This window comes from Gymnogyps californianus, chromosome 21 (genome assembly GCF_018139145.2).
Source record: "Gymnogyps californianus isolate 813 chromosome 21, ASM1813914v2, whole genome shotgun sequence".
Classification (NCBI taxonomy): Eukaryota; Metazoa; Chordata; class Aves; order Accipitriformes; family Cathartidae; genus Gymnogyps; species Gymnogyps californianus.
In genome coordinates this window covers 5,920,445-5,943,633 of record NC_059491.1, presented here as the reverse complement: position 1 = coordinate 5,943,633, position 23,189 = coordinate 5,920,445, and the positions used below count along the sequence as shown (strand labels likewise).

At 40.3% G+C, this 23,189-nt stretch overlaps 2 protein-coding genes across 3 annotated transcripts in view; one reads left to right on the top strand and one right to left on the bottom strand.

Annotated features, from left to right (window-relative positions):
- MTOR (mechanistic target of rapamycin kinase) overlaps positions 1-23,189 on the top strand; it is a 61,939-nt gene that overhangs the window by 15,186 nt on the left and 23,564 nt on the right. For both annotated transcript variants that reach the window (XM_050909241.1, XM_050909242.1), the window contains 5 exons: positions 15,822-15,897; positions 17,880-18,019; positions 20,604-20,704; positions 21,587-21,702; positions 23,066-23,143. In XM_050909241.1, coding sequence (XP_050765198.1) covers positions 15,822-15,897; positions 17,880-18,019; positions 20,604-20,704; positions 21,587-21,702; positions 23,066-23,143 — 511 coding nt within the window. The remainder of the gene's footprint in view (positions 1-15,821; positions 15,898-17,879; positions 18,020-20,603; positions 20,705-21,586; positions 21,703-23,065; positions 23,144-23,189) is intronic.
- ANGPTL7 (angiopoietin like 7) lies at positions 1,306-6,297 on the bottom strand. Its single transcript, XM_050909243.1, has 5 exons — positions 5,919-6,297; positions 4,123-4,223; positions 3,591-3,785; positions 2,518-2,716; positions 1,306-1,475 (listed from the first exon to the last, which is right to left on the bottom strand). The coding sequence occupies exons 1-5, from the start codon at positions 6,295-6,297 to the stop codon at positions 1,306-1,308; spliced, it is 1,044 nt and encodes a 347-aa protein (XP_050765200.1).

The following is a 23,189-nucleotide window of genomic DNA, read 5'->3' as shown; positions in this document are numbered from 1 at the left end:
AAACATACGTAAGGCAATTCCCGAGACACCTTTATCTCCCATTTCACACAAGACTGAACAATTTAAATTAGATTCAAACTCTCTTTAAGGTGAATAAAAATAGATATATTAACTATCTTTTCCAACATATTCAAACAGCAGTATGGCTACAGGAGGAGTCTCTTTCTTTTTTCGCTGTTATTTTTAACACTGTGTTATGTAAGGGAGAAACATACTGATTTTTGGCACAACATCTCTAGGTAACTTGTAATTGGAGTAGTCTTCAGAACAGATTTCAGTATTCCTCAGCATGATATGCTAGCAAACGTTCCCTTACGTTTGAAGAACTTTAGGCACTTATGGATTCTCTGGTGTGTACTAGTGTTTTGCTCATGGATACAGTGGTTTTAAGTGTTGGAGTTGAGTTTTTTGTCTGGGTGGCTGGGTCTGGATTTTTTTTGCTAACCTGTTGTTCTCTCTTAGCCTTACTGACATATAGCACACTTACTTTCTAACTTGAACGTAATTTTGTGGCAGCCCAGAAGGTTGCTTTCTAGTTTAACAACCTTTAGGTGATCTGTGGATAGGAATAAGTGTCACAGAGCATACGGGACGAATCCTTCCTCCAGGGTTAGTATCTGCTGGGTGCAGCCCTCTGCAGGGACTTACTTGAGACAGGAGCAGGAGATGGCAGTAAAACTTCAGGAGAGAACCTGGGCAATACTAATTAATCCATAACTTTTGAGCTGCTTTTTTTTTTTCCTCTGTGGGAATGTAAGCCACTTACTATACACTTAAGAAAGGTGCATCAGGGGCAATTCTGATTGATTCCTCTGGTTTGAAAAGAGTATGTAATTTTTGTGATTTGAGTCCCTCTTGGAAGGAGTTACTCATCAATGCTTACTCTGGACACTGAAAGAAAGGCAACAAGGAGGCTTTCTTTTCAGTCCCTGCCTGGCTGGTTAATACTAAGGCAACCCACTAGTCACAATGCTAGTGAAAACACACCAGTAGGTTTTCTAAAGGTGCTGCAAGTACATTCTGTTCTAACCTATTCTAACACCGTATATCTAACGCAATATTATCTAACAGTATTTTTCCCTTTGGAAAGAGCCTTAAGAGGAGGAAATAAGTTTGAGCCCTGATAACATTAGTGGCTGTGGCTGGTGCTTAGTATGTCTTAGTGTTTGTGTGTGTACGTAGCCAGTATGTAGCTGTTGCACATACTAGATGAAATGAACAATTATTTGGCTGACTTTGAGCTGTCCATTGCCCACCTTCTGTGCAGTGGCATCATGTAGCTGTACAATCAAATATTGGTTCCCTCTATGGTTTGAAATCCTCTGGCCGGATCTTCATCTCAACTCTCTTCAATGAATAGGTTGATCCGTGCCATCCGTACCAGGTGATGCCGTCCATGTTCTTGGTGTGTTCTCCTTTGCGGTAGTAAACCCCGTTCAGATTGGAATCTGTGCAGCAGTTGTACCAATATCCACCTTTTTAGAAAACAAATTAATAGATTCCTGGTGAGCCATTTACTTAAAACAGGTGTGTTTTGTATTAATAATAAGAATTATTGCTCTTTCCGGAGGAGAGTGACCAGAATGCAGCATTTAATCCCTGGAGCCTATGGCCCTATTAGCTGAGATTGCAGGTAAAGTCAAAACTTGACATAGAAACTAAGTACATAAAGGCTTTACAGTTCCATAGTCAAATTAGTCCAGTAGCTTTTCATTTAGTTGCTTGTTCCTCTTAGAATATTTCCTTGACATGTTTCTATCTCTGACTCTGAGAGTTAGTATAGGAAATGAATTTGGGTTCTTAGCTTGGGCATCTTAAGGTGTTTAAAACGTTTCTGGACTCTGCAAGTAAGTTGCACTATTTTATTGAGACTGATATCAACAATTTTATTTGCATGTTGTGTGGGGGCACAATGGAGAAGTTAAAAATAAAGGGCAAGATGCAGTGAAGATAATTATATTTGTGACGAACCTCATACAAAGATAATAAATTGAATGAAGAAAGTAACCTTGTTAGAGGCTCTTAATAGAGTAGGAATAAACATTAGAATTCAGGTTGAACCTTGAGGTACATGTGGGATAGTAATATAGGAGAATAATTACAAGTCCCTAATACTTGAACTTGAAACTTCATAAAAAATACATGAAAAAATAAAAACCTTATAGGTATACAGGAATAACTTCCTGCATCACTGAATTGCATCAACATCTGAGATAGTCTGGCAGATTGGCAGATATGCATAATGGGCTGGATAACAGTATGTGTAGGTGAGAGCATACACTAAATCATTTGAAGACTACTGATGTCTATAACATACAGTCTGGCTCTGCGTCAATCCGCTTTAACTGCCAGATTTCCCACATAACCAGTAAGTGTGTATTCCAGAATTGGTCATCTCTCCCTTGATTTGCCATCCAGATGGTACTTACTTGTTACTTGGAAAGAGGGAGCCTTGGGCTCTCTACAAATGACCCACACAGCTCTCTCAGGACAGGAAGGTGTTTATATATGCTTTACCTTTACGGAACTGGGCACAGTCATCCACACACTTGTCATTGTCCTTGTCCTTTGTGCTGAAGGCTGTGTTGTTGTGGTACCTTAGGGAGTCACGCCCTGTGTTGCCAGTGTAGTTCCCCACAAAAAGACGATAGCTATTTAATTCGTTGCTCAGGGTGAATTGCTTATATTGTGCGTAGCGTATGTTACCTTCCCAGTCCTGCCACAGAACAGTGAAGAAGAAATAGGTCCTATTAGAACAGTTATGAAAAGACTCCACCATCTATGGTTATATACAGTGCATGCTGCATATCTTTTTCTCAGTCCTAGATTTTTCATGCATTTTTTTGTCTCAGACACAGACTGCAGAAATTTACCTGTTAAGGCAAAGAAACTTTCCAGAGCAAAGCATCATATTTCCAAGTCTTATCTGTACTGGTATTAAACAATATGTATAGAAACCTGGTGCGCAGCTCTTGAATTCAACATCCATGTCTCATAGTGTGCTGCCTCAAGTAATTTTTTTCCTCTCTGACACATTGACTTTTAGATATAAAGCCTTTCAGCTCACTTTTTCAGTTACACATATCCCATCCCTCAAAGCTATTGTACCAGCTATAAACTAGTCTAAGTCAAACCCAAGCCTTTAGTAGACTGTAGAAATTGTTTTGGGGTAATACAATGCAAGCTCTTTTGTACACAGGCTGGAAGAAGGTGCTGCAAAAGGAAAAGACTCAGAGTCTTTAAAACTGTGCAGGGCATCTCTGTGAATCTTTAAATCTGAGGTGGTCAGCAGTTTGATCTCTGTCTGCAGTGGGTTCTGCAGGATTCTCTAGAGCCTCACATGTTCCCTAAGACAGAAGGTCTTGGGGACCTGTATGCAGACAGAAGGTTGTCCTACTGACTTTGCACGGTGGAGAACATAATTGTCTTGTCCTTGAACGTATCACTAGGTCGATCCTATCTCCTTCTCCTGTAATTAAAGCACGCAAATTCTTTGGGCCTCCTATAGAGATAGGAGATGGTATCTGCTACTAGAGAATCACTTTGTACAAAAAACCTTTTGCTGCTGAAAGTAAGAGCTTATTAATTACCTCCAACTCCACTCGCAGAACAGTGGGGCGTCTTGAAAGTCGGTAGATATTTTCATTTCCCAGCCAAAAATCTCCCCGAATATTGCCAAATCCTTCCCTGTATTGTTTCCAGTCCCTATTGAAAGATGTCAAACCAACTTTACGTCTTTGGATGATAGTCCAGCCACCTCCATCTGTCTCCATGTCACAGAACACCTAGAACAGGAAAAAAGGCAGTGTTTACTTGTCAGTAGATTTAGGAAGGTTCAATTCTCTTAACACAAGACAAGACATTGTTCCAGATTTCACAACTTGAAGAAATTCCTATTTTGTTTAAAAGTCATGGAAAAAATTTAATAAATGAAACCTTTTTCTGTTTTCCCTCTTAAGAGTACACTCTTTCCTTCCTTGAAGTTTGCTGACATAAAGATGCTGATTCAAAGTGCAGGGTATCATAACTCAGCATGTGCTCTTTTCATCTCTGTGCTAGATAGTATTTCTTGATTGTATTTGAAAAGATGCGTAATATACGTTGTGTACTTGACATCCTTACCTCCAGATCTGGACTCCCCAGAAACTCATCAGGAGGTAGCTTGTAAACACCAGAGATTCGGTAGTTCCTCTGGTAAAGTGATGAGCAGTCATAGACAGCATCTACTTGAATCAGAACCAGAAAGTAAGAATCTGAACAGCAAGAACTCCCCTGTAACTGTGGGTTCTGTAAAGCTTAGTTTGTAATACAAGGAGTAATTAAGTGAAGACGACTTCCCACAAGTCTAATGTTTTCCTGAAATGGTTTAGTTTTGATCAATGCATGCATTGGAAAAAGAGGTTGTAGCACTGGGACTTTGATGGTTTTGTTTTTTGTTGGGTTTTTTTTTTTTACGTCTCCTGTCTAAAGAGACATCTCTGCTTTCTCTTCACATTGCTACTGTGTGTGTGTCTGTGCTGGAAGGTAAAAAGGTATATATTTGCTGTCCCCCTCCCAAATAATAAAGGCTTATCTAATAGAATGGCTAGGCCTACTGCCAGATGCCTGTTTGGATTGTGTGCTTGAACAGGTTAGCCAAGTTTGTGGATGAGGCATATTTGCACTAGAGCCTGTGACAGAGATGGTGGCTTTTAGCTGCAGTCAATCTGTCAGTCTCTGCAAGCCGCCTTTCCTCACAGTGCAGGAGCTGACTTGAAGATGGTAAAATGCACAGCTATTCTTCTGAGGAAGATAAGCTAGCTGAAGCAAGGCTTTATCCACTCTGGCAGTTTTAAATTTAGTACAGACTAAGTGTCTCTTACCTGGTGAGGTGAGACACGTCTGTTTCAAATACCTTCTGGGCCAATTTCTTCTGTGTGTGACTATTTTTTCCAAACTTTTACTACAGCTACAAAGAGATTCATTATGGTATATTTTTTATTTAAGACCTACTGTAAACAGTGGTGTGTCAAAACTAGCCAAGTGGAACTCTTTGTAAGAAGAATTCAGTAAATAGATTTAGAAGTTTTTCTTTTGCATTTTAAAAAAAAAAAAATCCAAATAAGGTCTTTTGGCAAACCCAGTCATCCCAGACAACAGCAGTTTCTTTTTAAGGAAGTTTTAAACTTGTTGCAATGAATTTCATGTTAAGAGAAAAGTCAACAAAACGGACACCTTCTTCTAGAAGTGGCTTTGCAGGTAGCTGACCTACAAAATGCACCTGCATTCCACGTTCAGTACAGGCCTGTGCAATCACTGTGTGCAGCGAAATTTTCCCTCAGGGAAGAGAGAATTTTGAACAATTTAACTGTGCTCTGGCTAAGCTTATATCACAGTTTGCATCTTGCATCATCTACAGCCTTGAATTTTTGAGAATTATCATTCAAATTATGGATCACTTTTACTCTGGTTCAGAGATAGCCATAAAGACACAATTATAAATTTCTAGTAATGCTTGGAGAGCATTTCTAATTGTTTTACCAACTTCTAGTCCCCTGTCAGCACTGTGAACTCAGAGGCTGTTACTGCCAGAGCCATTCCGTGACAAAGCCAGCTCCCTTTCTTTTTGGATTGGTACTGTAGAAAATGAAATATTAGACTGAGTCCCTTGCTGTACAAATACAGTATCTGTTCAGTTTTTCCAATCCCTGATAACAGACATACAGATATTAAAATACAGCTGGACCTTTGGACTTTTGACAGATTGATTCAAACTAGTTTTCTCAGGATCACCTGCCTACAGAAGTACTTTAAGCAGAAGTATTCAGTATGCATACTTGCTAATCACGTTAGTGGGACATGCTAGCATTACGAACTAGTCATTAGTTCATTTTGTGCATTAAGAGGTGTATCTGGGAGCTTGGCAACTCCCTCCTTACCAGCTGAAGTTTGTGTGACCGTCTGAGCTGCCTGGAGTTGCATGATATCTATCTGGTTGTTCATTTCGGAGTATTTGCTCTCAGCATCAATGAGGCGGGACTCCATCTGCTTGGTGCTCCCTTCCAGCTCCGTCACCTGCATGACCACGTTCACCCAGTCACCTTCCTGCTTCTTGCTCAGCTCCTGCAGCATTCTGCTCAGGTTGGCTACTTGCAACTTGAGCTCCTTAATGTCATCGCAGCAGCCTGTCATCTTGGACTGTGCATTCCCATTGATTGTTCTCCTTTTAGGAGGCTTCTGCAGCAGTGCTGGGTAGATTGCCACAGACACAGTGACAATGCAGAGCCATGCCAGCTGAGCAGTGGATCTTGCTGGCATTTTTGCTTACAGCAACAGAAAACTTCCAGCTGACTGTGGGTAGTCTGAATGCAGCTGGGGTAGGTATGATATTGTCTGCAAGTGCTACAGCAGACTGGTACCTAGCTTTCTTCCAATGAAGTGAGTCTCTGAAGGTGGAGCCTGAAGTAGCAGCTTTTTTTCAGATCCCTCCTGTCAGAGTCTATGCAGTTTGGAAGTCTGTCTCAAAGCATCTTATATACTATTTTTCTGTTTACCTCCACCCCCCTGAAGCTATAAAGAGCTTTCTGGCCCCTCCCAGTTCATCCGTTGATATCAGGTCTTCACAGGGTGAAATTGGAACAGGTTTCAGCCAAGAAAGGTTGGGGAGAGCAGGAGAGACTTCACTCAGTTCTGTCTTGAAGGGGTGTGGGAGAGGGCTAGGAAATGAGTTTCCAGCAATTATTGCCTATTGGATTATAGCCCTCTTGGTAACTAGTTCTGGCACTTCAATAAGATAAAAGCATTAGAGGTCCAGAATGTGAAAAGGCTGTCCAAACAGGATGAGTTTATAGAAGTTCAAGAAAGGTAACTCCCTAGCAGCTAGCCCTAGCTACAAGTCCTACTAATACCTTCCCCAGAAGTTCTAGGGGGTAACTCTATGCTTGCAGTATTTCTTAATTTAGATAATATTTTAGCAAATTCATCAGTTCAGCATCTAATCCTCCTCTCTCTGGACACTGGTGTCTCTGCACTATCTGTTTTGTAGAATTCAGTGCTGTTCTTTTAAGAGATGGAATATCTGAGGATGGGATGGAAAGAAGTCTGCAAAATATGTAAGTCAAAACCCATGCCTCTGTTTACTCATAGTGGACAAGCAAAAGGACATTAAGTAATGCTGAAAGATAGTCTGCTTAAAATTGACAAGAGATGGGTTTTTTACCGGCAATGTGATCTGTCTAACTCCAGTATTATGGAGGCCAGTTTATTAACAGGATTTTAAGAGAGAAAAAACTATGGGTAATTAAAATGTCCAGAGTCACATAAAGTGTAAATTTAAGAGTAAATCTTTAGATGTTCAGAGTGTGGGTCAAGTATCAGCTGGCTGAGATAGCAACTTCTAGTCTCCTCTTTTACATCTTTTAACAGTTCAAAAGTTGATTATAGTGGTTCCCAAAGTAGAACCGTTTCAGCAATGGTGCAGCCTTTTGCAAAAGGTCTGCAACTTTTGTTCTAGATCCTTATGGATAAGTTGTTTCTCCACAGGCCAGCTGCTCTGTAATTGCCTGACATGTGGGTTCTTGCATCTTCTGCAGTTTCTGATTGTGATAAATGGCAGAGATAAGATGCAAATGAAGGAGTAAATGGCTCATGTATCTGCTCCTGGTGTAAATGCCATGAAAGCATCTTGGTGTCCAAGAAAACAAAAGAAAGCTAATCTTGCTCCTTTTACAAAGAACATTAGGACAAACCCAACTGAGACGTGCTATCCCATCTAGACTTCTTTTGCTGATCCAAAGTGGCTGCAGGATTTCTGCTTAATTAGAAAAGATTAGAAAAGCCTTGCTGATCTGACATCCACTTTTAGAGAAATAGGAAGCACAATTTCTTGTTGCTGCAGTCTCTCTTCCTCCTTAGCTTTGTTACACTTGTTGCTAGATGCTTTGTTTCTGCCTCTGATTTGCACCACAGCTGGCTAATAGTTTTTCTGCAGAACAGTAATGAGAGACCCCACAGGGTGCAAAGATTTAGGAAGATGAAAGCACCAAAGCGCTGAAGGGGTGGAATATGAACACAGATGTTTCATAAAGCTGAATTTTCTTAGAGGAGGAAGAGGGGATCTTTTGGAGGAGGTCAGAATTAGAGATCTCCAGACAGGCAGCGTGAGTGTCTTGAGTTTCGTTGTGGGTGACTGCCTGTGTGCTGTACTTCAGGCAGGAACCACTGTAGTCTGTCGTATCAGCTGGTGAGGCTACTGACTGATATTGGTGACCTGAGATGTTGCCAGAGATATGCAAGTACAATTTGATTAAAGTACTGAGGATACCTCCACAGCAGACCGTAGGCTTGTCACGTTTTTGACATGGACATTCCAGAAACCTTCCATAGCAAAATTGCTTTTTATACTTCAGACCAGAAAGTGCCACTGCACACGGATGGAAGCCTGACCTTTTTGTTCTGCCTCTAATCCTGTCTGAGCCCTCTTCCAGCTGGAGCTTCTGTCATTCCCAGGGGCAAATTCTTCTCAGGCTTCCTGTGATGAGAAACATGTTTTTGTCGAAGTTGGAACAAAGAATAGGACAGGCCAGACTCTGGCTTCTCTGCCCCAAAAAGCCACTCTGCTAACACTCCCATCGTGTTACATGGGACTTCGATCCATTCTGCTGCTGCTCTCACTCACTGTAACTCTTCTATCTGTCTTATACAGTCTGAATTTCACACACTCACATCATGAGGGGCAGATGTAGAAGAGAAGAGCCACTTGTAGGTCCGTGCAGTCCCTCTTGATACAAATTTTGGAAGGATCCAAGATTCAGCCAAACTCTCTGTTGCACACAGATGTTATGAAACAGTGCAGAAAGGCCTCCAAATTCCCTCTCTAAACTGGAGTATTTAATTGGAAATGAGACAACCAGGGTTTTATTTTGGGTTCAGCCTCTGATTTGTGTATCCTAATGCAAGCCATCTTTCTTTTGCGTAGTTTGATTTACCTGTTTTAAAACAGAGATAATACTTCTCTGTTCTCTCACTTTGTTCTGTGTAAGGGGGTGACAGCATACATATTATGCAGGAATGGAAAAGAGCACAAATCTGCCCGTCTGTCATTACTTTTGAAGAAGCATTAAGAGAGATTTGGGCAGACAGATCTCTCTTGGCAGACACCTTAGCCTTAATGGAATTTGACTACTTTATGAGTATTTGAAAGATGAATCTTTCCCTGTTGCATGGAGAACTGAGTGTAGTCACTTAGGCAGCAATAGCTACTGATGCTAGTCATTGCCAGATTAGATCAGCTGTGGAAGTCTGTAGGAAACTGTTCCACTGTTGTGTACTGGTGTACTTACAACTTGGATTTAGGATCCTGTTATATTTTGGAAAGAGGCGTAGTTTTGGGCCTTTCCCCCGTAGTTTTTTCCTTTCCCCCAATACTGATAGAGAAATTGAGTATCACTTTGTCTGAAATCCATCACCCTAGTTTTCCTCCATTATATTTTGTATGTGGAAATATTCTGCTACATGGTAGCTAAAAAGATGAGATCCTAAAGTCCAGAACATGAGGCAAATCCTTTTTGACTTCGTTAACGATGTAGGTTTGAAATGGTTGGGAGAATTGAGCCTAAACATGATTTGCAGTTAGTATGTACCCTATGCTTATAATGTTGGTTGATGTTACCAAATTCAAGTATATTAGTATTACTTGGTTAGAACCAGGTATCTCTTGTCCCTGGAGGGCCAGATTAAATCAGAGGTGGGTTTAAATGACTGTCTTCTCTGGGAAGCTGTTCTGGCAGGTGTATGTGAAGCTGAGACAAGAAGAAAAGCTTAGTGCCCTGTGGCTATTTATTTGGTAGCCAGTCATTGCAAAACCCTTAATAGGCATCCGGCAAATGCTTAGACTCTAGCATTCCTGGTGCTTGCTGAGATGGCAAAGGCTCTCATCAGCTCTCCTGCAGATTGCAGGAGTCCATACTTTGTCAAAGCTCTGCGAAATACAGCTTTCCCCTCCCAGGAAGTGTGAAACTGTTCACCTCTGGCTTTGGAGATGCTCATAAGTGTTCTAACATTCACTCTGCTATAGCTTTACATTAATGACTAAATCCCTAGTAAAGTAAAATAAAATTGTTGCCTACTGCAAATAGTTATTGTAAATCTCTGAAGTTAATAGGAACAGGTGGAACAAGTGAGAGGGCCTGATGGGAAACAAAACATTGATACTTCCTACAATCATTTATGATTTCTTTTTTTTATTTAATGTATGCATTCTTTGCATAACCAGTACACAAAGACTCTGGCTCTGTTTCACCTTTTTCTGCTAAATATCTTCCTTGGCAATTTTTTTTCTTCTCTGCCTTCACTGAATCTGGTTAATAAAGAATAGGTGATAGAAAACCTTTTGCAGCCTGAGCAGCAGGGCAGGCTCAGAATTTTATTGTAACAGTTTTCACTGCTTTTCCTTTCAAAGCTCATGAATGTTTTTATTTAATTTGCAAGCATTTATATCAAAATTAGGAATCTGGCCAATGTTAATGCCTGTGAGCAATGTGGTGCGCCCTTGCTGTGAAAAGCTGAAGGGGCTGCTACTCTGGCCCGTAAGCAGTCAACATCACAACTGTTTATTGAAAACAGCTCTTTGCTGGTATTGGTTTCTCAAACGTATTTGTTCCCAGCATAGGAATAATTTTTAGTGGCATGATGGAAATGCATTGGTTTTTGGAGTTGTTTGCAGAGCAATTGGTTGTTTTCTGAGGTTTGTTGAATCAAGGACTCAGGGATGCCTGAACACAAATAAACTGTAGAATTGGGGAAACTGGCCAACAAGCCAATTCCTTGTGCCAGAGGATTATGTGTTCCCCAAAGTATCCACAAAGTAGCAGTGCCTTCCACTTCCAATCCCAGAAGCAAGCTCTCAGCACTTCTTCAGAAGGAAAAACAAGCTTAACTTAGGTTGGTAAAATCTGTCACATAGAGGAGCTCTTTAAACAAACTTGGGGAGACTAAAAAAAAAGAAGAGTTTGGCTTCTTGTCTAGACTTTACACACAAGCTGCTTTATTGCAAAAAATAAGGTTTCTCTACCAAGTTCTGAGATGCTTTCTGGCAATAGGAAATGTGTGTGTTCCCTCACAGATAGGCTTGGGACCTCCTGAAAAGGCTCTGTTAAAAGAAAGTTTTTCATTTTTATGGGAAGATAGGGAAGGGTCAAGTCTCTTACTGCTGAGTTCTTGAAAATTTAATATATTTTGAGTGACAGAGAATATTGTTAGAGACCCTCAAAGATAATGGAAGACTGGAAAGCTCCCAGGACTGTATAAAAGAGAATATTGTAGTAAACATTAGACATTTGTGCCAGGGATTTGTGGAGGAGAAAAGTCCATCGTTTCAGTGCTCTTCCTGCTGAAGACAGTAAAATTGTTTTTCATTCCCAGTTCATGTCTGGTTTCTGTTTAAATAGCCTTTATAATATACAAGTAACAGGGGTCTATTTCTCTTAAGTAGTGTTCTTTTTTTGTGATTCTAGCTCAATGTGCTACATTTTAGTCCTTTGCACGTCTAAGACTTACATTTTTATTTGATATCTTGATAATCAAACAGTAGGTTTATGTAACCTTTCACTACTAATAAAATTCAAAGACTTAAGATTTTTGTCCAAGATTTTTATATCAGGGACTTTGCCAAGGGTAGTAACTTTTTCCAATTACTATGTCATTCCATCCCTACAAAATTTTTTTCATCAGAAAGCTTGTCACGTTTTAATATCCCACTCATCATGATCAAGTGCTACAAATAGGTTAGGGCTGGACAGGAGGATTGGATATTATCCTGGCTACGGTACAGATATTGATTGATAAATGGGGGGGGGGGGGGAATTATCTATAATCTTGGATTTAACTCTCTTCTCACAAAGCTTTCTGTGCCAGTCTCATTTCCTTATCCAGCTGCCCCTTACAGTTGTTGAAGATTATGCACTTGGAATATAGGAATTAATGCTTTTGTTACTGTGATTGACATAAATTTTAATTCTACTGTGCTGCATTATGTAATTATGCAGTGAGTCCAGGTGAGCCAAACTCATACAAAACTTCATTGATGAAAATCAGTTTTGCAACTAATTAATCCTCATTTTGAAGAAAAAATGAGGATCCTAATGTTGTTTTGTTGTTTCTTCTAATCACTTTGTTTATTGCATAAAATGTGAAATCAAATGGTGGGTATTAAACAATGAAATTAGTACATTAGTTCAAACTATATCAAAATCTCGTTGATATGACTTAGGCAACCTTGTTATTTCTGTGGACTCCCATTTTAATAGCCTACCTGCAAACATGAGGACAGCTCTGTCTTGAAATAGTTTCAGAAGATTTTATGTATGTACATGTGGCATTTAAAAATATATAGTTTTGAAATATTTTACTCGAGCTTTCATACTGGAAGACTCTACCAGTCTGTACCAGGCAGCATAGCTGAATACTTAGACCTTTCCTGAAAGATGACCTGTAACCTATGACCTACCAAACCTATACCTAAAATCTTCCAAGTAAGGAGATACGGTAGTTGTCTTTTATGGCCTGCTGCTGAGCCTTCAAGTAAAGTAGGTGGTAGTGGTGGCTTTTTTATAGCTTCTAAACAAAAATGAACAGTTGAATATGTTCTACCCTCAATGGATATGGAGAACAATTGATCTTCACCTTTAATATTAAACTTCGTATTATCCTGAATTAGGAACTGCTGCAAGGACACCACCCAGTAAACAAAGCCTTAAGTTACTGTCTGCTGAGTTAGCCAGCAGCATTGTTTCTATCTTGAGAGATGTTTTCCCACCTTCTCCTTTAATCCAGAAAGATTTTTGCAGTTATCTTTTTCCAGATACAAGGAGAAATCTATCCCCCTGACTATCCCCCTGATTCTAATCTGGTAAACTGCCCTGATTTCCAGCAGCAACACTGTGACTGAAACCCCCTGGCAACTCTGCCTGGCTGGAATATTAGCCCTTCAGGGCCTCTTCTGTGTGCCTGGATGCTTTTCTGTAGTGTTGTTCATTCTCTCTGGTCTCCAGCATGATAACTAGAAAACAGCTCTGTAGTGCTTTAAGAGTGTTACAAAACTTAAGAAGATTCTGCCTCAGCACAGACCTCATCAGATCTGCAGGGAGAGGGGCAATGCCTTAATGGTAGGAAGGTGAAAGGGTAGGGAAGCACAGAATGCCATGATTTCTAACATATATTTTGAATGTGTTAACAGGACTCCATGTGGAAATGCTTTTCCAAGAGAAGTACAATCTGCAGGCCCACTCTCAGACAATGTGTATGCAGAGAGTTGTGGGTCTGTTGAAAACACATTCCAGTCAGCTGTGGTAGTAGTGATTTTTGGGTACTGTCAATATACTTCCAACACTCAGAGCACACTGAATCCAGTGGATGAAAAAAAGCAGAAATCTGAGGTCTTTCAAAACAAACAAAAAATACCCTCCAAAACACAAGATCAGAACTTAATCCACACACAACTGTGTTTCCCTTAGCCTGTAAAACTGAATAGCAAAACGATGCAGTGATTACCAAGGTTTTATGACTGAAGAAATAAGGCAGTGACTGTTCAGCCATATTAATAATGCCCACTTTGATGCATGAGTCTTGCTTTGGAGGGATTTTTGTACTCTTCCTGACAGTTGTACTTCTCAGTGTTTAGGTCCATTTCTGCCAAAGCAGTCAATGTTGTTGCTCTCTCCTCCCCCTCTATTTTGTGTATACACTATTTTAATGTGGTACGTCAAAACATGAAATAATTGACAGGAGATTACCCAGTCAGTGGCTTATCCTAGTCCACAAAATTGCCTGTCTTTACTCACTGTGTGGGCTAGATCATTTGTTACAAGAGAGTAATTTATGATTAATAATGACAACACAGTATTATATCTACTGCTGTATATTCTTTTAAATCAAATTCTTTCTCCTTCCCCTTGCCTTCTTTCCCCTCCCTTTGCTTAAACCTAGCCATAGACAGCTTTGAAACATTTAATTCTACTTTGGACAGCCAAGAAAGTACAAAATAAAAAGAGTAATTGAGTGCACCAGGGAGCATCAGCAAAAGAGCAGTGCTAATTGTTGAAGAATAAAAGATAACGGCCAATTTTGTCAGAAAGTGTTGACAAGAAAGATAAGTTGGAAGTAATTAACTGTCTGACATGCTGGAAGTGACGTGTCTGCCAGTGGCTCTTTAAATCATCAGGATATGAAATGTGACAGCCATTTATCACTTTTATGAGGCACTGCTGCCTAGCTTTCCCTTGGGAAGCATGGAGGTAGTATGTTCTGTGACTATCTTGCTAAAAAAAGGCATGGATGTATTTCAAGTGCTTCCCATTTTTGGGTGCCTGTCTTGAACTGTGATTATGGTGTATTCTTAGCCTGACTAAGTCTGATTTGAGCTCAAGCCATTCTGAGGTCCTGTTTCCAAGAGTATTTTACTTCACCTTCCCAGATATCCAGAGTGTGTCTAGGAACTTGATTCTTCTGTTGTCAGGAAAGGATGCTTCCACAGACAGAAGAAATACAGCACCCATTTGAAAATTTTCCCTCTTTTGTCTGTTCAGAGTACTCCCTTTAATACTATAGATTTCCTTATCTCTTTCTGATCAACAGGCCTCTCATAGGGGGGGAAAATATGTGGTCATTCTGATGATAGCAGGCAAGAAGGGACGTTTCTGAAAGCTGCCTCTACCTACAGCAGCATATTCAAAGACCATTGAAAGTCTTTTTGCATTGCTCTTAGTTGACTTGTTTTGTTTTGTTAGGTTATGCTGTTTCTATTCCACATGTTAACTAGTATTAATATTGGACTGTTGGGTGTGTTGTAGCATGCTCAGGTGTTGTGACATTGCTTTGAACAACTTACACTTCTTGTTCTCCAGCACCACTAGGGAAAGAGGAGAGCAATGAACCAGAGACTGTTTGTAAGCAAGCTTTATAAAATAACAGGGGCTTCATAAAAAGTTTATTTCCTCATTAAATTGGGGTTTAGCAAAAGCGCTGATCACCAAGGACCACTGTGCAGACAGAGCCATTTCTGATAGTAAGATCAGAAAACCAATGTGAAATAGAAATTGTTTAAGAGAATAGCTGTACATCATGTTGCTGAACTGGAGAACCAGGCTCATGAGTAGCCTATTTGCTTGTGCTTCACAAAATTCAGCTGCCCTTGCAAAGCAAGGTGCCTCACTGGTACAGAATGAGGACTGGGTGTGATGGCAAGAGTTTCTCACATGCCCTTGAAAACCAGCAAAAGAGCAGCACCAGCACTGGTTAGTACCAGTGCAGAGGCACTATATGAAACATGAAACTGGAAGCTGAGTTGCAAGCTTTTTGTGTGTGTTCCTGGTGACATTTGTCAACTGTTGTAATGATGTAGATTGTTTCCTGGATCATTAAAATCTCTACTCTGATTTTTAAAGGTAGTTGGTGGTCTGTTTAAGAGAAAGGGGGAAAAAAATCAGTACTGTAAAGCTCTTAATAAGTGCAGCTGTTTGAGAAATTATGCCTTTCAAACTGTTGGCAACTATTCCTCTCCCTCTGCAGGCTGCTATTTAGAATTGATAATCATATACAATCACTGTTTTGTGTAACAAGTCTTGAGAATACGTGCAGAGAATATGTGTGCACCTATTGTTTTGCAAATATGTAGTCATTGTGTGTCTTATGTAGTCTAATCGTTCACTTGGAAGTTTTAAACAAAAAGAGGGGTGTTCCATTGGTATTTCTAAATGATAGACCTTGGTATTATCAAGCAGAAGCTCATACCAGCCCCTAATAATTGCCAACTGTGTTAAATGGTCTTTCTCTTCTTACCTTTTCAGCATTAACAATAAACTGCAACAGCCAGAAGCAGCTGCTGGGGTACTGGAATATGCCATGAAGCACTTCGGGGAGCTGGTGAGTCCTGCTGGATAACTCTGTTCTTCATGTCTTATGTTTTCATGTTTTTTGTAGGTGGGTTTTTTTGGGGGGGGGGGGGGCGTGTAGTGGTGGTGTGTTTTTTCAGTCAATCATGTTGAGGTTCTATCCCCGCTTATAGTACTGCATTGTTCATACTGAAGGTGCCTTGCTGCCTATGGGGATGTACACTCTGTACTTTGCTGTATACTAGCAAACACTGTATAGAGGTAAGATAGCTGGGGAAGGCTGCAAGAACCTGATTTGGAGGAGAATTTAGCAGCTATCGTTGACACTAAATGCAGCTGTGGGCAACTAGCAACTTGACAATAAGTCATTTTATTTAGAAGAAGCTGGGAAGTGAGGGAGTAAGTTCCTGTTCTAAACTTTAAATGCTTGAGTGTTTTTGAGAAACTGCATCAACACCTTCCGGGTAAGGATTTAACAGAAGTTGTGCCTCTAGCCTCTTTCATCCAGGAGGCATGTGAACCTGTCAGGGAGTTCACAGATATTATTTAGAATAGCAGATTAACCAGTCCCTTACAATTTTCACTGCTCGCAGAAATAAAATAATCCCATTCTGTATTTGTTCTGTGTCTTTCTCTGCATGACTTACCTTTTTCTTTTTTTCTTCTTTTTTATAAGTATTTAATTTGTATTCAGGGACTAAAGCATCTATGCTCTCCTGCCAATTCTACTCTGTTAAAAAAGATGATTTTCCAGTGATAATTCTTGCAGTGCCTTAGCATGACTGGGAAAAGGAAGGCAGCCCTAGAAGTACAGTAGACTAGTCTCTTTCATTAGGAACCACTAGAAAGTGGGAACAGGTATAAGCACAAAATGGTGGAATTCCTCTGGTGTAGGATTATGTGTGGTTTTGACCTAGACTGGAAAAGTCATCCTTCCTGGGAGAAGTACAGACTTCAGAACACCTTTGCAGCTTCTTGTGATTCCTTGGGTGGACTGAGCAAAGCTCTATGTTACCTAATTCTGACCTCACTCTTTAGCAGTAATGTAGTTCTAGCAGTAAATGTAGTTCAAAACACAAAGTTTACCAGAATAGGCAGTGAAAAGAAGTTAAGAGGAGCTGTGAGCCCTACTTTCAGGAACTTAGTTGAAATATTATGACTGAGCTGAGAAGTTAAAGGGCTGGTATATAAATGTCCTAAGTGGAAGACCTGGCATGCAGAGTGTGGTTTATACTGACCCTGCCCACAGGGCTGGGAAAAGAATCTATTCTGCAGGCTATGTCAAGACATGAGTTGCCAAGGACTGAGCAGAAAAACATTGGCAGAGATAAGTATGGAAAATATATTAAGGTATTTTATTTCTTGAAAATTAGAAACAAAATCTAGAAATGAAGACTGAAGAAAAGTTTGTGCAGCTGATAAGGATCACTGTTTGGCTTACTTTTAAAGTCTTTGTTACAAACCATAGCCTTTCTTTGTGAGGGCTATGATTAGACCTCAACATCATACTACCTGCTGTATTAAAAAGTTGCCTAGCAGTAACCAGACGCACAGTGTGCTTTTTGGGGTTTTTTTTTTCCGGTTAGTCACTCCATTCCTGAACACAGGACTGTTGTTCTTGTTTAAATGTAAGCATGTGCAACAATGGGAAGTGGAATACTTCATAGATTTACCCTTTTTCCTATTCCACTCTCTCCCCCTCTCCAAAAAGAAAAGCACCAGCTACTGAGCTAGTATTTCAGTGGCACGGAACAGGGGGATGATGTCGGATTGATCCCTCTGGTAAACCTGAATTCATTTTTGTGCAGGTTGAGCAATACTCAGGATTCCTGTTTTCGCACTAGCTCAAGGCTTTTCTCTGTATCGCAGAAGTCGATGAGGATATTTAGAATGAAAAAAGGGCTAAGTGACCACCATAGACACCGAATTTTTCAGAAAAAGCTGCAGTACTTATATAGACTGATGAATATTAATCCCACTATTTATTCTCATTCCCCGCCCCCACCCCCTTAGGAAATTCAAGCTACCTGGTATGAAAAGCTTCATGAATGGGAAGATGCTCTGGTGGCCTACGACAAGAAGATGGACACAAACAAAGATGATCCTGAGCTGATGCTAGGACGGATGCGTTGCTTGGAAGCACTTGGTGAATGGTAAGAGGGGAATGCCTGAAGACTGAGGAAAATGGTGCCTTTAAAAAGGTACCTATCTCTTCTCTGGATGCTGTCATGCAGGTGAAATTTTTTTGCCTGAATTCCTGTTTACTCCTGCTTACTTAATGGTTTGAGTATTTCCAGCAACTTCTCACTTTGCTCATTGAAGTCAGAAGTGGTAATAACATCTCTAAGCCTTTTGGGAGGGGACATCTGATAAGTTAAGGTCTCTCTGAAAGAGAATCTGCAGTCTTATGATCAGATCAACCCCATTTGTAACAGAGGAAGAAACTGTAATTAGAGGGGACCTCTCAGGAAACATTAACTAGGCAGCACTTGTCAAAAACAATCATAAAAGGAGCTCATTGTGGCCCTTCTTTTTAAACTGATTAAAACATGAGAGATTTCTGTATTTATTCATGGTCAGACCTATGCCTATCCAGAATGCATGGTCTTTTGCACAACTGCTAGTGAAATTGTCTGTTTCCCAGTAGTCACCTGTGTGTAAGACTATGCCAAATAAACTACTCTCACTTTAAAACCCTTTTGCCCATCTTGTAGATGGCTGAGTTTTTCATTATTACTCTTTTTTAGCATTCATTAAGCATTGTCTTTGGACATTTGGTATTTCAAACCCTGTATTAAATGTGTACTGTCAACGTGTAACTGATCAGAGTCAGTGTTTGTGAGAGGGTGAGCTGGTAGTGACTTTTATAGCTTGCTAGTTAACTGTGGGCTTTTGTTTTTCTCCCTGTTCACTTCAATTCAAAGAAGGTAATTGGAGAAGGCATCCTGTGCACTGTAGCATGCAGTTCTACCCAGGGGCATATGTGATTTGGTCCAGGTTCCGCCTTTCTACTGAACTTTTCATGTCACTAGAGCTCTCTCCTGATGGGTCCTGACGTGAACCCATGGGATGGCACACAGTAAGGAGATTCCTCTTCACTAAAGTCATGTTACTTAGAGAAACAGAGCTGTTTGAGAAACCTAGTTCTGACAGCATTTTTCTGCCCTTTTTGTTTCTAGATGAGGGTGAGGCATATTGGGCATAGCTTTTTCAGTAGGAAGAATAGATCCTCTTACTGAACGTTTCTCAATCGTCTTTTCTAGGAGTAGGCAGTTCCCACCAGGGATTTACAGAATTTCTCCCTCCTGCAGGACATGTATTTGTGTGAAGTATCCTCTCTGAACCTCCTGCTTCTTCACATATCAGTGACAAATATATTACAAAAGAATGCTTTTCTTCTGCTGGAGCTAGATATTATGCATCTATTGATAGTCTGTAGTGATGGGAGCAATCACAATCTCAAAGATCTGTGTGCTTGCTGTTGTGGAATGGCACTCCATCTCTATGCAGATGTTTTTTACAATTCAGAAGTGCCTTTGCAAAGTGCTGTCTGCTACCTTGCAGCTGACTGTGGAGACATTGTCCTGAGACTGAGGATTCCGTGGTTTGGCTGCTGATATTCTTCAGTAGTGTTCCACTTGACTATTTGTGCTACTGGAGTCTGCCTGGCGGAATGACAGTTAATCTAGAACTGATACTATGCATCATCATTATTTGAGTACTCTGTGCAGTGATGTTTTGAAAGTACAGCCAAAATATTCTTAGCCATTTGTGTCCTGATGTAGTTATGTCTGCAAGAGCCATACTACTTCATTAGCGTCTATGAGGACCTGATTTACTGCTGTTGCTAGGTTTGGCTTGGTTTTTCATTTGTTTTGTGTTGGTTTTTTTTTTCTCTTGGGCCATTAAGCTGTCAGAATTACTATCTTGCCTGTGGCAGCCCATCAGTTCTGTTTGACTAACTCATCTTCCTTTTTGGGAGGGGGGAGGATGACAGTAGAGAAGGCAAGTTGGCCTCCCTCACAGTTGGCAGCTATTTCACTGCTACAGAGTATCCAGCCTGAGAAATTCTGGAACTGCAACACCCACAGTAATTGGTTTGATTAATGGAGCATTCAGTTCATTTAAAAGAAATAATATAAAAAAATCCTGATGCTTCCTCTCCACTGGAGATGAAAGATTCAGATCCCCTCTGAGATCTTGCCATGACAAGTCTTCATACTAGGTTACAGCAGCATTGATTCTCTAGTCTCTGTCTTCAAACTTGATGATGTGTTTATCCAAAATGTTTGATAGCAGGAGCCATGCACAAGCTATTCGGATCATATTGTTTCTCATACTGACACTTGCAAAAAATTTTAAGCGTCCCTTGTTTGGTGGTGGTTTGATTTGGGGGGGGGGAATGTTTTGGGTGGGTTTTTTTTCTGTATTTGTAGACTGGAGTTGACAGTTCAGTTTGTACAGTAGGCATTACTAACTGCTGAGGAACAAATGCAAACTTTTGTCTGGATTTGTGTTTTCAAAGCATAGTGTGCCTTTAAATTATTTTCTGATGATAGGATATTTGTCATCAGACTAGCATGTCTGAGTTGGCCAGAGGAGAAGAATCCTATACTCCACTCTATATAAAAAGAACGATGGGGCTGGTTGTTGTCTTATCCGTGGAAAGTGGTTGTTTAACAAGGCGGAATTCTTAGAAGAGCTTTGCGCTGATCAGAAATTGTGGATTCTTCTTAGGGGGCAGCTCCACCAGCAATGCTGTGAAAAGTGGACACAAGTCAATGATGAAACTCAAGCTAAGATGGCTAGGATGGCTGCTGCTGCTGCCTGGGGTCTAGGTAATGTATCCTTGTGTGGTAGTATATGACAGCCCACAATGTGGAAGCACAGATGGTTTTAACTTACTTCAGAACTACAAAATGTAAGAAACAGCAAAATCAAAGAACAAAATTATTTACGTTGGGAAATGAAGTAAGTGTCACTCAGCACTGAAGCCCTTAGGAAAACCTGCATTTATGTAAGGTCTCCCAGTGTGGTCTCAAGTAACAAAGAGACTGTCTTATTGGTCTGAGCAGATAATCAGTTGCTTAACTGGTCCCTTTTACTTAGTTTTATATTGAACATAGCTCAGACTTGAAATGAGATTAATAGACTTTCTCAGATTTGTGACAGACATTTACACACTAGAACAATATCTGTTGAGCATTTTGATAGGTTGTGTCTGCTGAGTAGACAATCTTAAGTGGAATAAATCTATAAATGGTCCAAATATCCATTATGCTGATAGCCAAATATTTATTAGAGAGGCTTATAAATCACTTGCTGTCTGCCAGCCTTTGCTGAGAAAAATTCATCTTTTGCTTTGTTAGGACACTAATTCATTCACATGTTCTGGAAATGTCAGCATTTCAACTTCTTCATCACAAGAAATGCAAGAACCTTTTTCCATGAGGATAACAATTTGCCTAGAAGAAAAATGCCTACGTTTTTACTTGTCTATAACTCTGTTTATGTATATATACAGTTTATGTGTATGTATATATACAGTTTCTGTGTATAACACAGACTGTCCCTGCCAAGGGACTGGAGAGCTGACTTAAATGTAGAAGTACTACACAGCGTTCAGGTCTCGTTGCTGATGTCTAAGCACTGTGGCATAGTTCTGTTCTTATCTTGCAGAGAAGGCTGTTGTATTACTGAGGATATCTGTGTCTCTGCAGGTCAGTGGGATAGCATGGAAGAATATACCTGCATGATCCCAAGGGACACCCATGATGGTGCTTTCTACAGGGCTGTACTGGCTCTTCATCAGGACCTTTTCTCACTGGCTCAGCAGGTAATTATCTTCCTTGTTGGCTTCCCAAAACCTAGTTTAGGGTGAACTAGGCTATATTGCTGCATGGAAAGACACGCTGTTTTAAAGCAGTTGGCTATAACCTATGAATTGCCCAATAACCTTTTTTCAATTGATGTATTAGACCTTGGTAATTGAGCTTATGTTGTATTTCCAGAAACACAGCAGTGAATATATGTACAGATAGTAGCGGTCCAGTGCTGCAGAGTGTAAGAATGCCTTAGTCATTCTTAGGCTTCTTTACTTTTATGTCCGTTTTCTAGACAAACAGTGCACAAGGATTATCTCAGCAGAGGTTCCATTCTACAAGGCACTGCTTGATAAAAGGCATTCATGGCATAAGACACACATAAGATTCTTGATGGGTGTTCTGTGCACTTCTGTCTGTTGCAGCTTTTTCAGTGAAGTGCTCATATATATCATGTACCAGAACTTCTCCTCTAATTTTTCTGGTAGCAGTGATGAATCTTAAATCTTAGATTGAGATGAGAAATCAAGGCAAGGAATGAGTCTATTAAACAGAGCTGTATTGGTATGCATGTTTGTCACAGAGGAGATTTGCAGAGCGACTTTTTCCCCTCTGTAGATGTGAAGCATGTTGTTTACTTTTCAAGGAAGCTCAAGTGCCATTTCTCAGAATACTGTGCTGGCTTGCCAACTTAGATAAAGGAGTAATTCAGTCTGCTCTGTCAAAACCCGTACATAGATTTTTGGGTGATGTGCACAGTAAAATTAGCCAGGCATTCAAAGGGGTAGAGTCTGTGATTAACCTTTAGCATTTTGAACAGGAAAAACTATAGATGAGAGATTATATAATGACTGGAACCAGAGCAGGATTTATTTCATGCTTGAAGAGCATGTCTTAGTTGGAGGAAGAGAAACGGAATTTCCTGTCCTGTAAAATTCATAAAAACCTGTTGGGTTATGTAAAACAGTGAAAGCTATTTTCTATCAGTGTATGTTATCAAGAGAGATTTCTTGAGGCTTTTTTGTAACTGACTCTCTTGCACTAAAATGTGAACTTCTCTTTTCCTCTATAAGTGTTATTAATCATGATCTCTACAATGACAGTAGGATTAGAAATACTGCAAACTTTGATTTGGTAGAAAGACAAACTTCAGACTGTGCAGGTGATAAATGAACCCCCCTTGACTTCCCCTATACCTGCCACTGGACACCGTTTTCCTGTCAGTTCTTTCTATTGATAACATCCTTTCCTGGTTCTTGTTGGAGAATGGGAACAATACCAGCTTTGTTCATGAGATGGAACAGATGAATAGCAGTTCCGACAGTTGACTCCAGATAAAACATACCACCTTTGCCCCCATATCTTGTTCTATTTCAGTGCATTGACAAAGCCAGAGATCTGCTAGATGCGGAGCTGACTGCCATGGCAGGAGAGAGCTACAGTCGAGCCTATGGAGTAAGTGTCTAACTCTCAGCCTTCATTCTCCTCATTGCTGCTTCAG

What these genes read in the sequence shown, in the direction of transcription:
- ANGPTL7 (XM_050909243.1), bottom strand. Translation starts at nt 6,297, where the DNA reads ATGCCAGCAAGATCCACTGCTCAGCTGGCATGGCTCTGCATTGTCACT. An exon ending in TGGGGAGTCCAGATCTGGAG is followed by an intron (nt 3,786 to 4,122) that starts GTAAGGATGTCA and finishes TTCCTGTTCTAG; the next exon opens with GTGTTCTGTGACATGGAGAC. An exon ending in TTCTGCGAGTGGAGTTGGAG is followed by an intron (nt 2,717 to 3,590) that starts GTAATTAATAAG and finishes GTTCTGTGGCAG; the next exon opens with GACTGGGAAGGTAACATACG.